At 40.3% G+C, this 16,533-nt stretch overlaps 1 protein-coding gene across 2 annotated transcripts in view; it reads right to left on the bottom strand.

Moving 5' to 3' along the window:
- Positions 1 to 1,165: 1,165 nt before the first annotated feature.
- S (Star) overlaps positions 1,166 to 16,533 on the bottom strand; it is a 150,482-nt gene continuing 135,114 nt past the window's right edge. For both annotated transcript variants that reach the window (XM_065220866.1, XM_065220865.1), the window contains exon 5: positions 1,166 to 2,887. In XM_065220866.1, the coding sequence (XP_065076938.1) occupies positions 2,285 to 2,887 (603 nt within the window). In that variant the 3' untranslated portion in view covers positions 1,166 to 2,284. The remainder of the gene's footprint in view (positions 2,888 to 16,533) is intronic.

Genomic DNA, 16,533 nt, shown 5'->3' with positions numbered 1-16,533 from the left:
CAGCTGAGTTATTAACGTTCAAAATCTTTCTTAATTTGTTACATGTTCCATTTTCGGTTTTCACAAAGTGTACCCCCATATAGAAATCAAAGACGTAGTCCTACGTCAAAAAAATATTTTAAAATTTCCGAATTTTAACTTGAAAATTGTCGAGGAACAGCGCGGTGAAAGAATGTTGCTAGTGAACAATGCAGAAGTGTGGTTTACATCTCACTGCAGTCTGAAAAATAATCGAGAAAATCTACCCAAGAAAAAATCGACTAAGTTCACGTAAACAGTACCACTGAACTGTCATCAGATTGAGGTTAACCCCGACGGTTCAAAACCAAATTAGCGAAGCAGCTTGCCAACAATTTGCTCGTTTCCTTCTACCGCCCCGAGTGAGCTGTGTCGCATGGGCTGCTTGTGCACGGCGCGCAGATTTGGGGTTCAAATTAAAAAGTGCTCAGATTTAGGCTCTGAACCATTTGGTGGATTATTTTAACTTTTGGTTAAAATTTGACAGATGAAAAGTTATCGATTAACCCTGCTATCCGAGCATGGTTATTTCTGACAGACAAGAAGTTAAATTTTGACAACCGTGGCTCGAAAACCGGTCGATCGACAGCACGGGGATTTTCGAACATAGAAAATAACTTTCGAAATGTCACTTTTAACCACGAGTTAAATTTAACTTGGCAAATGGTTCACAGCCTTAAAACGTTCAGATTACCGGATGTCCACGGAACGGTGTGGTAGTCTATTCGAATTCGGTCCACTTCAAAGGAATAGGGTTTTTCATTAAGTATGTTACTTCAAGTAACAGCAACACATCGCTGCAATGACCTAGCCACACCGCATGGACAGCAGCAAGCACTTACCACAGCTGCAACCTGCAGTCTGCAAAATATTTGTATGAATTACCGAAAAAGCGGGTTATCTATAAGTTGGGTGGATGATTTTGCGCTCATTAAGTGAACTTATAAATAAGGCAGCAGTGCATAACTGCAACAGACGAAGCTGGATTTTAGTTTTGAAAGCGAGCTTAACCTCAAAAATAATGGGATGCGCTTAATAACACATGCACTTGCATTTTGTTACGCGCAAAGTGCACAACCGAAAAGTTCAACGCAGTTGTGATTTAACAACCAAGGAGATTTCTTTCACAATCATTTGCGACGAGCAGTTATTTCTTCAAGTGAAACTTAACCTTCTTCAGGCCGTATTTCCTTTACTATCAGTGTAATTTTAACAACAGTAAAATGAAAGGTACTTAATAGTTAATCAGTTTCTGTGTTCGTTCACTGCCACGCAACCGGGGGCCGGTTTCGCTTAAGTAGATAAATGTATAAAACTACATTCACGGTTCTGTATTATCTGCCCGCGCAGCAATTCAGTTTTCTCACTTGTTCTTGTTATGGTTTATGATAGGATCGTTTTGTAATTAGAAGATAAAATAAGAGATTAAAATCGATACAATTTCACTTTTTTTTTGCTTCATTAAAAGAAATTGAACAAAATACAATACTTGACGCAGAGTAATAATACTAATTAGCAACTTAATTTCAAGTTGCTCTCTAACTACTAAATCTTAACCAAAAATGCATGATAATTGTACGTTTTCTGCGTACGATGGATATTTCAGTTCAAACTAAAATTTGCCCCAAAAGAAGGCAGTATCGAGCAAACTTTGATCGAACACAATTCAAATTTTTCCTTTGCCAACAATGAATTCAAATCTTTCTTCTTCAAACTGTTTTGTTTTTTTTTGAGCAATCATGTTTCTCCAATCGAAAATCTTCTAAAATGTTACTGCGAAACTGTACGTCTCTGAAAATAAGTAGATGATATTTGTCCTAAATGCTAGAATTCAATAAATATGAATATATTTCGATATAATCTTTCTCCTATTCGTTTCGGTATGTTTCAATTCCGTTCAGAGAGCGTTGAAAGAAATGCAAAACTGAAACAAACCTCCCAGTAAGGTTAAAGAACATATTATGTGAACCCGTTCTTGGTGATAGGATTTCTTCGGCTAGATGCTACCTATTTTTCCTCCAAACTTCCTCCACTATCTACATACAACAAAACTGATCGACCGCCAGCCACATCGTCACGCATCACACCGACGAAAAAATAGAGAGCAAAAAACCATTCTGGAATGATGAATCGGTAGCTTCGGTGTTTCGTGTAAAAGATCGTATCCTAATTCGCGCACGCACTAACTTATTCTTGAATTCGAAGTCATACAATCAAGGCAACTGCGGACGCTTTCCGTGTCAAACTTCTCAACCTGCTGCTCCAACTACAGCGAACTGACCATCGGAGGCGAGCTGGAACCTTGCTGTTGCAGCTCCGGTTCCTCTTCCAGGTCTTCTTCCACAATCGCTCCGCGTTCTACGTTTACCATCGAGCTAACAATGCTACTGCTGCTAGTGCCAATACCACCTTCGAGCAGCATCTCGGCAGCGACGGCAATCTTCACTGTGGATACGGAAGCCGGCGAAGCTGTGGTAACCATCTTCCGCACCACTTCACCCTTCTCGCTATTGCTAATCTTATTGCTAGTGGTCTTAACATTACTAATACTGCTGCTGCTGCTGCTGCTCGTGCTGGTACTTCCTTCACCGCTGCCACCCGAACTGGACACGGTACCATCGCTCGGACCCACCACGCTATTGACCCGGCTGATGCTGGCGCCGAGACCACTGTTGACGCTCACGTACTGGTAGATGAAGTTGCGATCGTAGCTGTGGACCATTTTGTACGACTTGCTCAGCAGGAAGCGGGTGATGTTCTGCACATATTCGTCCACGTCGATGATCATTTCGTCCTCCTCGTAGTAGTGCACCAGATGGATGGAGATGACCTTGACGTGGACCCGGTCGAACGGAATGGTTTGGAGGATCTGTAACGAAGAGAGGTGGAATGTATGACGTAAAATTGTAGAAAACATGGCACACTACAGTCGGCTGCTTCTGTCATATGAATCTCGTTGGAAAGAAAAAGACAAGTGACATTCTATTAAAACGTGTTGGTTAGAGTCGGTGTATAATGAGTCACGCCAAGAGAAAAACAGTTGAACTCGCATCACGGTTTTTGAACGATTCCCTTTCTTTTAACTTGGCAACAGAGGACTTCTGCATCAACTTCAAATGACTTCTAGCGAGGAAAATATTAACGGCTGTAGTAAATCATTATATTATCAGGGATTTTGACGAATTATCTTAAAGAAAAATAGTAGAAATTGTCATTACTGATCATTACAAAACGTATCGCATGACAATGTAATGCTCACTGCGTGTATATGATCATTTCTTCGATTATATTTTATATTAAATTGCAATACTTTTCGTGGACCTTTCATTGCATCGTAATGCTTGTTTACTTTGCACGATAGGTAGCCGGTTTGACAGTTCAATAGGTAGACTTGGCTTCACTCTTGGCGTGACTCATTATAAACCGACTCTAGTGTTGGTCAGGGAATCAGAAGTATTATATGACATACGATAAACAGGGTGGCCACTAGAATAAAAAAAAAAAATTCCCGGTTCTTTCCCGTTTGCCCGTCATAGTTTTCCCGGTTTTATATTATTAGCTACATATAGTTAAAAGGAATAGTCCAAAAGGCTCCAAGACTGCTTCAAATTGACATGTTTTTTTTTGCAAAACATATATGGCGTCTTTGGATGCTTTCGTTTACCAGGTAAAGGGTGTATTCGATAAAAATGACACACACATATTTACTCACCAAAATTAAACCGATTATCGGATTTTCTTGAAATTTTCAGTGAATGAAAAACAACTAATGAATGATGATTTACAAAATTTGTTTTATTCAATTTCGTCTCCCATCCCGAATGCCCGCCCCTTCCTTTTCACTCCACCCATCAAATTTTCAACAACAAATTTCACCCAAATTTTCTTCAACTCCAGCTCTGATTTAATAGTTTTGGGATGCTTGCAAAGTTCCGTGTTCATAATTGCCCAGAGTTTTTCAATTGAGCGAAGTTCCGGTGAGTTTAGTGGGTTCATATCTTTTGGCACAACACGTTTCGAGCGTAGTGGCAGGATTCTGGATCAGGCCAAAACAAAGTTGATCCTTTGTGCTTCCTTATGAATGGCAAGAACCGCTTCTCAATGCACTTTTCCGTGTAAATCGCACCGTTGATTGTTCCGGAAATGATGAAGGGAGTGCTTATTTCATCACATCCGCAAATCGCCTGCCAAATCAGGAACTTCTTTGCAAATTTCAATGATCCCTGAAATTTAACGAAGTTTTTAAAAACCTCCAAGAAGTTCATGAAGCTTTTTTGAAGTAAGATCTGTGACAAACTTCAAAGAAGCTAGATAAACTGAAGCGATGATCCCTGAAGTTCTTAGAAGTTTATTGAATTATTTTCAGATCTTCTACAATTCCCTGAACTTTTTCAAAATTCCTTACACTTATATGAAGTTTTACGCAGCTCCTCAAAATGCTACGAAATTCGAAAAACATCTACAAAATTTGCTGCACTTCTACGTTTCTCGTTAATTTTCTGCGAAGCTCTATGAATGAAATTTCTTGAATTTGTACGTAATTTCCATAACTAGACCAAATCCATGAGGCTTCAAAAAAGTGCCCTGAAATTATATAGAGGTTCCCGATCAATAATGCTCTTCCCCGAAATAAAATAATGATCCCTTAACTTCTACGAAGCTCCTCAAACTTAAATAGAATTTTCACATCTACGTAGTTTTCAGAACTTTTCCAAGTTCCTTGTTTCTACGATTTTTTTTTTCTGAAGGTCTATGAAGTTCCTAGAATTTCTACAATTTTTACGATGTTCAATGAACTGCTTAGAAGTGCTTGAAGTTTTACGGAGGTCCCAGACGTTGAAGAAAATACCCTGAACTCAAGGCCAATTGGTAGAGCCTGAAGACGCCAGCGATTAAATATCGATATACTATAATTTCTCAAAACTGTATGTTTTAGTCCAGAACATAAGACAAGTAGCGTTAGCGTTAGCGTTGTAATGATATACTTCGTAGATTGGATACTAGCGACACTCACGTCTCTTCTGAAATTCTCAGTTAGACTACTTTCAGGAATAATGCTGGGGAGTAAACATTTGTTCCAATCTAAACAAGAGTAACAGAAGCATGACTGTCGCTATTCCCGGCCACGCCCATCTTTACCATAACTAGGGATAGGGAAGGAAATGTTGATGTAGTACTTACTTAACGAGAGGCCACCGACTTAGCGACACCCTCATAAGTGCTACGGAGTTGGAGGGTTGGGTAGGGTATTCGGTTAGGATTAACCTCAAGTTGGCGATGCAACCAAAAGTATGTAGGGGAAACGGTCCTATAGTTGCGGTACGTTAGAAGCGTTAGGTTCCTATAGTTGTGTACGGAGTCTCCATACACATTTATAGGAACCTAACGCTTCTAACGTACCGCAACTATAGGAGCGTATACCCTATTGTTTATTTGTTGTTGATTTAATCTCTCGATAGCCGGCTACAAAATGGTGAGTGACAATCTGGAAGGAGCGATATACCTAGCTATACCCGGAAGCTATACCTAAGATGGCAGCCCCATCACGGCGGATAGGAGACCTTAGGCCAACCACCTACTGTCTCTGAAACCTTTACAATTGTTACAGAAACCAACAGAGAAAGACATCGAACTGATTTAACGGCAACGACTTTTAGCGCAAAACAACGGACACGAATTGGATCATGGAATGTAATGACGTTAGCCCAGCAGGGTAGACTGGCACAACTCGCCAACGAGGCGCGACGCATGAAGCTAGAAATCCTGGGACTGAGTGAAGTTCGTTGGCCAAAGTTTGGAGAACACAAACTGCCGTCGGGACAGGTACTACTATACTCTGGTATTCGAGTTGAAAACGCTCCCCGCCATCGTGGAGTTGGTCTCCTACTTAGCGTCCAGGCAAGTGCTGCGCTCATCAAGTGGGAGCCTGTTAATGTGAGGATAATCGTTGCCAGATTTAGAACACGGGTTCGTAACCTTACCATAATCCAATGTTATGCGCCAACCGATGCTGCCGAGCAAGGAGATTTTTTACAGTCAACTGAATGCCGTCGTGGGTGACATCAAAATCTACACTGGCGACTTCTATGCGAAGATCTGCTCCGACAACATGGACTATGAGCGTGTCATGGGACGCCATGGTCTCGGCAAAATGAGCGAGAACGGTGAGCTGTTTGCAGAATTTTGTGGCAATAACGACATGGTGATCGGGGGCTCGCTCTTCCCCAATCGGCCAGTGCACCAAGTCACGTGGGTTTCCCGTGATGGACATACCGAAAATCAGATCGACCACATCTGCATCAGCCGAAAGTGGAGACAGAGCCTTCTTGATGTCCGGAATAAACGCAGCGCCGACATCGCGTCTGACCATCACTCGCCGACTTGAAGATCCAGCGGTAAAAAGGTCTTTTGTTGAAGAACTTGAGACTCGATCTGCGGACGTTCCAGAAGGTGGCAGCGTAGAAGAACAATGGACGGCCATCGAGAATGCCTTTATAGAAACAAGCGAGAACAACTTGGGTGAGCTGAGCACCCTGAGGAAAGAGTGGATCACAGATGAAACCTGGCGGAAGATTGAGGAGCGTAGAGAAGCAAAAGCCGCGATAGAGCAGGCGAGAACCAGAGGAGCCAAGAACGAAGCCCGTCAACGGTACTCGGCTCTAGAGAAGGAAGTCAAGCGCTCTTGAAGACGCGACAAGTGAGCGTGGATGAACTCCCTAGCCGACGAAGAGGAGAAAGCCGCAAACACTGGCGATATATCTCACGACGCCTGAGTGGAGCAAGGATGAACGCGAGGATGCCAGTGAAGGACACGACTGGACAATTGCTTACCGACCCCACTGACCAGCAGAAACGCTGGTTTGAGCACTTCGAACAACTTCTTCAAGCTTCGACGGCCAACCAGCCATCAACATCTCGGCATGATCCGCGTAGGGTGCGGCGCATCATTCGCGTCAATTCCGAGTCCCCATCACTGCAGGAGATTGAAGCAGCTATCCGAAGCATGGAATCCAACAAGGTCGATCGCATATCAGCAGAGATGCTCAAAGCTGACCCCATGCTATCCGCACAAATGTTGCATCAACTATTCTGTAATATCTGGGACACCGCGACTTTTCCGGTCGACTGGATGCAGGGCATCTTAGTGAAGGTCCCAAGGTCTCAAGGTTCTGTGCAAAGTTATCCTAAATCGGATACAGGAGAAGATCGACGCGACTCTCCGACGGCAGCAGGCAGGCAGAAAAAGCTTTCAACCGTCTCAATCACGAGAATCTGTGGGGCGCCCTGAGACGTAAGGGAGTCCCGGATAAAATCGTCAACCTCATCGAAGCGCACGTGCAGAGTTGCGCATAACGGAGCCTTGTCCGACCCTATCCGGGTAGTCGATCGTGTGAGACAAGGATGTATGCTATCACCGCTACTGTTTCTCATCGTAATCGACGAGATCATGGTAGGTGCAATTGACCGTGTACCGAACCGTGGGCTGCTTTGGCAGCCTATCACCATGGAGCATCTCAACGACTTCGATTTAGCTGATGATGTTGCTCTACTAGCACAACGGCGCTCTGATATGCAGAGTAAGCTCAATGACCTAGCCGAACGCTCCTCTGCGGCGGGTCTCACCATCAACGTCAACAAGGCCAAATCGTTGGATATCAACACGGGCAACCCTTCCAACTTTACGGTAGCGGGGCAAGCAGTGTAGAAGGTCGAATGTTTCCAATATCTTGGCAGCCAAATAGCATCGGACAGCGGGACCAAGAGCGACATAGATGCACGAGATCCAACCAGATAAGTCAACGCACCAAAATCCGAATTTTCAACTCGTACACGAAATCTGTGTTGTTATACGCCAGCGAGACGTGGTGTGTATCAGCGGAGAACACTCAAAAGCTGCAGGTCTTCATCAACCGATGCCTGCGATATATAATTCGTGCCTGGTGGCCTCACAACTGGATTTCGAATGCCGAGCTCCATCGTCGATGTCATCAGAAGCCGATAGCAACAGAAATTCGAGAGCGAAAGTGGAGGTGGATCGGCCACACACTTCGACGGAGCGGAAACGAAATCTGGAAAAATCTCCCAGATATCGCTAAAAAAAGGCTTGCTAGACTTATTCAATTCCTTACTAGAAAACAACATTATACCGCCTGAATGGAGACAGGTCAAAGTAATAGCCATTCAAAAACCAGGCAAACCAGCGTCTGACCATAACTTATACCGTCTTATTGCTATGCTTTCGTGCATTAGGAAATTGTTGAAGAAATTGATCCTTCGGAGACTCGATCAGTGGGTCGAAGCAAATAACTTGCTATCAAATACACAGTTTGGGTTCCGCAAGAACAAAGGAACAAACGATTATCTAGAGCTGCTTTCCACAGATATTCAACTGGCCTTTGCGCACAAGGAGCAATTGTCTTCAGTATTCTTGGACATTAAGGGGGCTTTTGATTCAGTTTCTCTTGAAATTCTGTCAGACAATCTGCACAGATGTGGACTTTCTGGAATTCAAAATAACTTGTTTTTTTCCGTCGATATTGTTTTCCTTACTGAGTACCAATGCTTCCGACGCCAGGATGGCAGCTCCCACACCTGGACCCTACCTATCGACTCATCAACTCATAGACCGGGGACCGACGGGTTTACTTCCCTTCCGAAGGAATGCCTCAGAAAATCCCGACGGCGCCGGCTGGAATTGAACCCAGGCCTTTTGGGGTGAGAGGCAATCACGCTTAGCACTACACCACCGGCGCCGCTAGTGACATCATTTGTAATTTATTAACAATCATCAAAAAGTCTGTCGTATAGCTTAATTGCACGTTTTATTCTGGTTTCATTATCTACACACTAAGAAATAACTAACATACACGTGACGGAATCCATCTCTGACATAAATGATGAGACGAAATGTCATGGAAAATTAAGTGGTCATGGAAAATTAAGTGGTTCGAGAGTGAAAAGTTCGTTACTCGACGAAAAGTAGGTTTGATTCATTTTCAGAGTTGGTTGCAAATGCTATCTAATAGTGCTGGGACTCGGATTATCCGGTTATTTTTATTATTCAATTTTATTAAATTTTGGCAATTAACTGATCTGCCATTCCACATCAGGTCACATGAGCACCTAAAAATCAACTTTTTGACAAATATTTAGAACAGCAAAAAATAAAACTGTCATAGGGAGAATAAATTTGAAATTTCACTATCCGTATATCCGGATAGTTACTGTCCGCCTGATAACCATCTCAACGTTTTCTCAATTTATTAAATTTAAATATTGGGCACTAGAAAGCCTGATATTCTGTATACTGAATATCAATTCAACACTATTTCATTTGTCTGAAAGTAAGTTTATTGAAAAAAAAAACTGAAGTATCCGGATAGAGGAAGTCCCAGTTCTACTATCTAACATGAAGCTATAGTGTGATAATTTATTGACTAGAGAAAGGTCTGAAGAGGATATAGTTATATAGTTCCGCTAGAGTACGGCAGTATGAAAATTGAATAGAAGTTGAAAATGAGCGAAGGGCCAATAATTAGTTAGGTAAAGAAGTGTGCGTTTGACTAGTACTGTCGTATTAATGGCCCTCCGTTCATTTTCAACTTCTATTCAATTATCATACTGCCGTACTCTAGCAGAACTATCTACCTACCCTCTTCAGACCTTACTCTAGCTAATAAATAAATGATTTTTTTTAAGGGTAAGCCGAAAGAACTTCTGGGAAATAGAAGGACAGGTCTAGGTAGAACGAAACAAGTTCAAAAATATATTGAACATATTTGAATCTAAGCTTCTTGGGAATTGTTCTCTGACCAAGTCCATGCATAAATGGAATCATGCATAGGGGACGAATAATACTTTTAGTTCAAAACGAACGATCATGATGGGTTGCATTTGTAAACCTAATTTGGGGGGGGGGGGGGGGGGTTAACGTCTGGCTTGCGAAATAAATAAACAATTGTATCGCTGCGCCATCTTTGTGGACAAAAAATTAACTATTTTTACCACAAAATTGTAGTCCTTACTAAGCCAAGAAACTTTGCTCAAAACGTAATCGCAATTGAATGCAATCCCAGAGCGTTATATTGAATTTATAGGTAAGCTTGTTATCGGAAAGGTCTATTAGCTTCTTCTGAAGTTCACAATTCATATTGCTTTATCAGCATGTCGCATCACCATTTTATGAAGCGACCAGATATTACATTTCGAATGAATTGCATTACTTGGATGGGAACTGAATTCCAAATATCAAAGGGTTCTGTCATCAGTCCGCATCGTGCTCTCTTGCCGTGCGGATCTATTTGCTTTTTGCTGAAGGAAGTGTTACTACTACCTAAAGCTACAACAAATTTAAACAGCACTTTTCAGTGCTCAACCTGTAAAAATTTTCTACCTTGTTCAACTCTTATTCCTCTTCGATCCTTGTTTGGACCCTACCCGAGGTAATCCTTCTTGGATATCGATTTGGAAAATTCCTCTTCGATCCTTCAGATTCTTATAGTAATCTGCTTGGAAGTCGATCTGGATAAAAAATTACTGCCGCCATGACGCCTAAACGCAAAAGAAAGGGGCAAACTCTTGACCTCCCTTCTGATGAAATTAATTTGAGTAATCAATTTGATTTGCTCACGGATGATGAGAATGATCCATCATCCAAGAAAAATTCTAGTAAACTTTCCCGGCTTAATGCCAAGAAGGAAAAGATTCCCTCTATTGTGATAACCACTTCCGATTTCCATGCTCTTCGCATGGAACTTTTGAATTTCGTGAAAGTTAAGTTTTCACTACAAATTGGACGTCGGGGTGAATGCCGTGTATTGGCTGAAACCTTGGACGGATTTAAATGTCTTCTCAAGTATCTTACTGAGAAGAAGCACAAATTTTTTACTTACGACACCAAAACTGAACGTGTGTTCAAGGTTGTCATGAAAGGACTGCCCAGTGGTGAATCCCTGGATCAGATCAAAGATGAACTGGCAAAATTACTTGGAGTTGTGCCACTCCAAGTAATCAAAATGAAAATGAAATCCCGTCCTGGCGATTCGCGCAACGGGATTTCTAATGATTTTTATTTAGTTCACTTCAAGTCTAGTGAACTAAACAACCTTAAGGCCTTAGAAAAAGCTAGCCTTATGCTCCATGTCCGAGTGAAGTGGGAACACTTCAGGAAGACTGGAGGAAATTTCCAAAACCTCACCCAGTGCCGTAAGTGCCAGGGATGGGGTCACGGAACTAAAAATTGCTACATGCCAGCTAAATGCATGAATTGTGGTGATTCCTCTCACGCAAAGGACGACTGTCCTGTGAAGGAAGATCCTAAGAAATTTAAATGTTCAAATTGTGGTGAAAACCACAAATCCAATTTTTGGGAATGTAAGACTCGCAAAGCGATCCTACAATCTCGTTCTAACCGTCAGGTAGGAAACGCTCCACGTTTCCGACCAGGTACAAATTCCTCTGCTGTTAACAACGGTCAGCGAGGAACAAATTCTACATTCGTACCCGTAGGTACAAATATCTCCCCTGCTTCAAATGTTTCATCTGTACCTACTCCCCTCGCTGCTAACAATGTTCAGCGAGTTAATGGAGCTACCTATGCTGCTATTGCAGCGGGTAGAAATCAAAATACTAACCAACGTTCTAATGGAAATTTTGACAATTTTGACTTAGGAAGCATTACTGCCCCCAAAATGGAATTTTTACAGAAATCATTAATTGACATGATTTCTGATATGCTTAAATCTAACTCCATGTTTGATGCTATTCAAACTGGAGTAAAATTTGCAAATAATATTGTCATGACTTTAAAATTCAGTAATGGATTTTAAAGCATTAAATATTGTAAATTGGAATGCTCGATCTCTTAAAGATAATGAAGACGAGCTATTTAACTTTTTAAGAGTTCATAACGTGCATATTGCCGTTATAACTGAAACGTTCCTTAAACCTGCCCATAAGGTTAAGAAGGACGCAAATTACTTGATTTATAGAAATGATCGTCTTGATGGACCCTGTGGTGGCGTTGCCATCATTATTCATAGACGAATCAAACATAAAATTCTTTCTTCAATTGAAACCAAAGTTTTTGAAACTTTGGGAGTTTCTGTTGAAACAAAATTTGGACAACTTACGTTTATAGCTGCCTATTTGCCATTCCAATGCGTAGGCCAGCAAAAGAATTTTCTCAAGGGTGACCTCCAGAAACTTACCCGTCATAGGTCTAAATTCTTCATTATTGGTGATTTTAATGCAAAACACCGCTCATGGAATAATGTTCAAAGCAATTCCAATGGTAATATTCTGTTTGATGATTGTTCTGCAGGTTATTACACTATTCAATATCCAAACAGCCCAACATGCTTTTCTTCTGCAAGAAATCCCTCCACTATTGATTTGGTCTTAACTGATTCATGTCAACTTTGTAGCCAATTGGTTACCCATGCTGACTTCGGTTCTGATCACCTTCCAGTAACTTTTGAAATATCCCAAGAAATAATTTCTAATCCCAACAGCTCTACTTTCAATTACCATAGAGCTAATTGGGAGCGGTATCGAACATTTATGGAATATAACTTCGATCCAAACATTCCTTTGCAAACCAAAGATGAAATTAATTATGCCCTTGAATCTCTGACTACTTCTATAGTTGAAGCAAGAGCTGCCTCAGTACCAAAATGCGAGGTTAAATTCGATTCAATTATAATAGACGATGATCTTCAGCTCTTGATCCGTCTTAAAAATGTCCGTAGGAGACAATATCAAAGAACACGCGATCCTGCCATGAAAGTTATCTGGCGGGATTTGCAAAAACAAATTAAAAAGCGATTCTCTGCCCTGAGGAACAAAACTTTTGAAAATAATATTTCTAAATTAGACCCGAGTTCCAAACCCTTTTGGAAACTCACAAAAATTTTGAAAAAACCTCAAAAGCCTATTCCAGCGCTTAAAGAAGGTGGTAAAATTTTGATCACAAATTTGGAAAAAGCTCAGAAACTTGCTAAGCAATTCGAGAGTTCCCATAATTTCAGTTTGGGTCTTACTAGTCCTATTGAGGATCAGGTTGCTCGGGATTTTCTGAATATTTTCTCTCGGGAAAATATTTTTGATGATTCCTGGGGGACTGATTTGGACGAAGTAAGGTCTATAACTAAAAATTTTCAAAATATGAAAGCTCCAGGTGATGATGGAATTTTCTATATCCTCATCAAAAAACTCCCAGAGAGTACCTTGTCTTTCTTGGTAAAATTATTTAACAGATGTTTCCATTTGGCATACTTTCCTGATAAATGGAAAAATGCAAAAGTTGTTCCAATTTTGAAGCCGGATAAAAATCCAGCTGAAGCTTCTAGCTACCGTCCAATAAGTTTGCTTTCTTCAATAAGTAAACTTTTTGAAAAGATAATTTTGAATAGAATGATGCTTCACATCAATACGAATTCAATTTTTGCAGATGAGCAGTTTGGATTTCGCCATGGGCATTCAACTACTCATCAACTCTTAAGAGTTAACAATTTAATTCGTTCAAACAAATCTGAAGGCCACTCAACTGGAGTTGCTCTTCTAGACATAGAAAAAGCATTCGACAGTGTTTGGCATGAAGGTTTGATTGCTAAATTGAAAAAGTTTAATTTTCCACTTTATATTATGAAATTAGTTCAAAATTATTTAACTGACAGAACTCTTCAAGTAAATTATCAAAATTCCAAATCTAATCGACTACCTGTTAGGGCAGGAGTTCCTCAGGGTAGCGTTCTTGGGCCTATATTGTATAACATTTTCACTTCGGACCTCCCTGATTTGCCTCAGGGTTGCCACAAATCTTTATTCGCTGATGACACAGGCATTTCCGCTAAAGGAAGAAGTCTTCGTGTTATTTGCAGCAGACTGCAGAAAAGTTTAGATATTTTCTCTTCTTATTTACAAAAATGGAAGATTTCTCCCAACGCTTCCAAAACTCAACTTATAATATTTCCACATAAGCCCAGGGCTTCCTTTTTGAAACCTAGTAGTAGTCACATAGTCACTATGAACGGAGTTCCAATTTCCTGGTCAAACCAAGTGAAATATCTTGGATTAATACTTGACCAAAAATTAACTTTTAAAGATCACATTGAGGGCATTCAAGCCAAATGTAACAAATATATTAAATGTTTGTATCCTCTTATAAACAGGAAATCCAAACTTTGCCTGACGAATAAACTTCTAATATTTAAACAAGTTTTTAGACCGGCCATGCTTTACGCTGTGCCAATATGGTCTAGTTGCTGCACTACCAGGAAAAAAGCACTTCAAAGGATTCAGAACAAAATTCTGAAAATGATTTTGAAGTTGCCTCCCTGGTACAGTACAACCGAAGTACATAGAATTTCGAATGTTGAGACTTTAGCACAAATGTCCAACAAAATAATTAATAATTTCAGGCAAAAATCGTTGCAATCCTCAATTGCAACGATTAATTCCCTTTATACTTAGATAAGATTTAGTTTTAGTTTTTAGTTTTAAGATATCAATTGTTATACTGACATGCAGGTTAAAAAACCTGTTTAAAATACTGAATTGCCAAGACATGAACAATGTAAAAACACTTAGATATATATCATAACAATTAAGGCTGGTACGTTACTGCAGTAACTGGAGCACCTAGGTTGAAATGAAATGTAATTTATTTTGAATTTGGAACAAATAAAGAGTGCAAAAAAAAAAAAAAAAAAAAAAAAAAAAAAAAAAAAAAAAAAAAAAAAAAAAAAAAAAAAAGGGTTCTGTCAGCCCCTTATCCAGAAAAAAAAAATACGCCTCTTATTGAAGATTGCTGTACAAGAGTATAGCAGGTGTTCAGAGTCTTCTTTTTCTATGCCACATAATCGACACATGTCCTCTTGAAGTTTTCCTATTAGCTTCAAGTGATATTTACATGGACAGTGGCCTGTTATTAAACCAGTGTACATACTGAGATCTTTCTTTGATAGTTCAAGAATTTGGCTAGTCATTGAAATGCTCGGATTAATAAACCGTTTCGACTGCCTAGCAATGTTCCAAATGGTCTCCACTTTCATTTTTTCCCATTTCTTGAACTCGATTCTAAGAGAGCAAGCGAAAACTCCACAGAATGGTTCTGGTCCTATAAGTTTTTGAGATGATCCAAGGCTAGCTAGTATGTCGGCTTTCCCATTCCTTTGAATTCCGCAGTAAGCAGGTACCCAAAATAGGTTCTCTTGGTTTTGGCAGGCCAATTTTTGGAGTGATGTTGCACATTCCCATACAAGTTTAGAATTACATGTTGCTGATTTCAAAGCATTTAGTGCTGCTTGGCTATCAGACACAATGCAGATATTCGAATGTATATAATTTCTACGCAAGCAAATGTAAGAACATTCAAGAATTACTTGGACTTCTGTTTGGAGCACGGTAGGCCAGTAGCCCATAGATATTGAGATATTTATCCAATCTAGAGCCGTCTGTATAAAAGTCAATTGATCCTGGACAAATCTTTGGTCCCCCATTGTCCCACAAATCGCGATCCGCATCTGCTACATTGTAAAGACGATCGAAGTGATATTTTTTCTTCATCCAATCTTCATCACTATTGAACATTATTAGGATGCTTATGTTTTTAGTTCCGTGACCCCATCCCTGGTATTTACGGTACTGGATGAGGTTTTGGAAGTTTCCTCCAGTCTTCCTGTTCACTCGGATATGGAGCATAAGGCTAGCTTTTTCTAAGGCCTTAAGGGGGATTTCCGGTTCAATTGACCTAAACTTTGGATTTTTTTTTTCCAGGGAACTGGTAAGAGTTAGAGACCTGAGTGTTTTGTCAAATCTTTATTCATTCTTGCTCTACAACTGGGAATTTTTTCAAGTCCAAAAGTCCAAAATGGCGTCCAATATGGCGGCTGCCCGGCGGGTACTTCCCAAAACTGCGAGCAGCCTAGAGGTCGCAAATCGTCACCTAGAAAGAAAGTCGGCTCAGTTTCTTGAAGAGTATAGTTCAGAGAATGGAATGAACTAGAATCTTTGAAAAATCTCAAAATTTGACAAAATGGCGGGCATTTGAAAAAAAGTCGTTTTTTTCGGTCGATTTTTTTTACTTTGACAGGCTGTGAAAAATCGAAAAATGCACATTTCTCCTTGAGTCTATAGTTCATTCCATGAAGAAAAGTGTTTTAAATAAGGGAAGCAAAGAACGAAGTCAATTGGTTGAACCGTTCAAAAGCTAGAGTGCTCGCAGTTTTGAAAAATGTAGTTTCGAGAAAAACGCGCTTAAAGTTTGCGAAACATTCCATACCGCTCGGGAGGTCGATGCAGTCAATGGCCTGTAGCGACGTAAATATTTGCCGGATCGAAATATTCTTTTACCCACATATTCTAGACATGTTTAGCTTAGATTTCATGCAAAAAAAAAATCGATTTTTTGAAAATATTGAACCGGAAATCCCCCTTAAGGTTGTTTAGTTCACTAGACTGGAAGTGAACTAAATCAGGGTGTCGACTCATTCACAATTTTGAAATTCCCTGATT

The sequence above is a fragment of the Ochlerotatus camptorhynchus genome, unplaced genomic scaffold (genome assembly GCF_037179485.1).
Source record: "Ochlerotatus camptorhynchus isolate MF236.1 unplaced genomic scaffold, CSIRO-AGI_Acam_v1.1 ptg000135l, whole genome shotgun sequence".
Taxonomy (NCBI): Eukaryota; Metazoa; Arthropoda; class Insecta; order Diptera; family Culicidae; genus Ochlerotatus; species Ochlerotatus camptorhynchus.
Note: the sequence above shows the minus strand (reverse complement) of the source record. Positions and strands in the feature narration are given on the sequence as shown.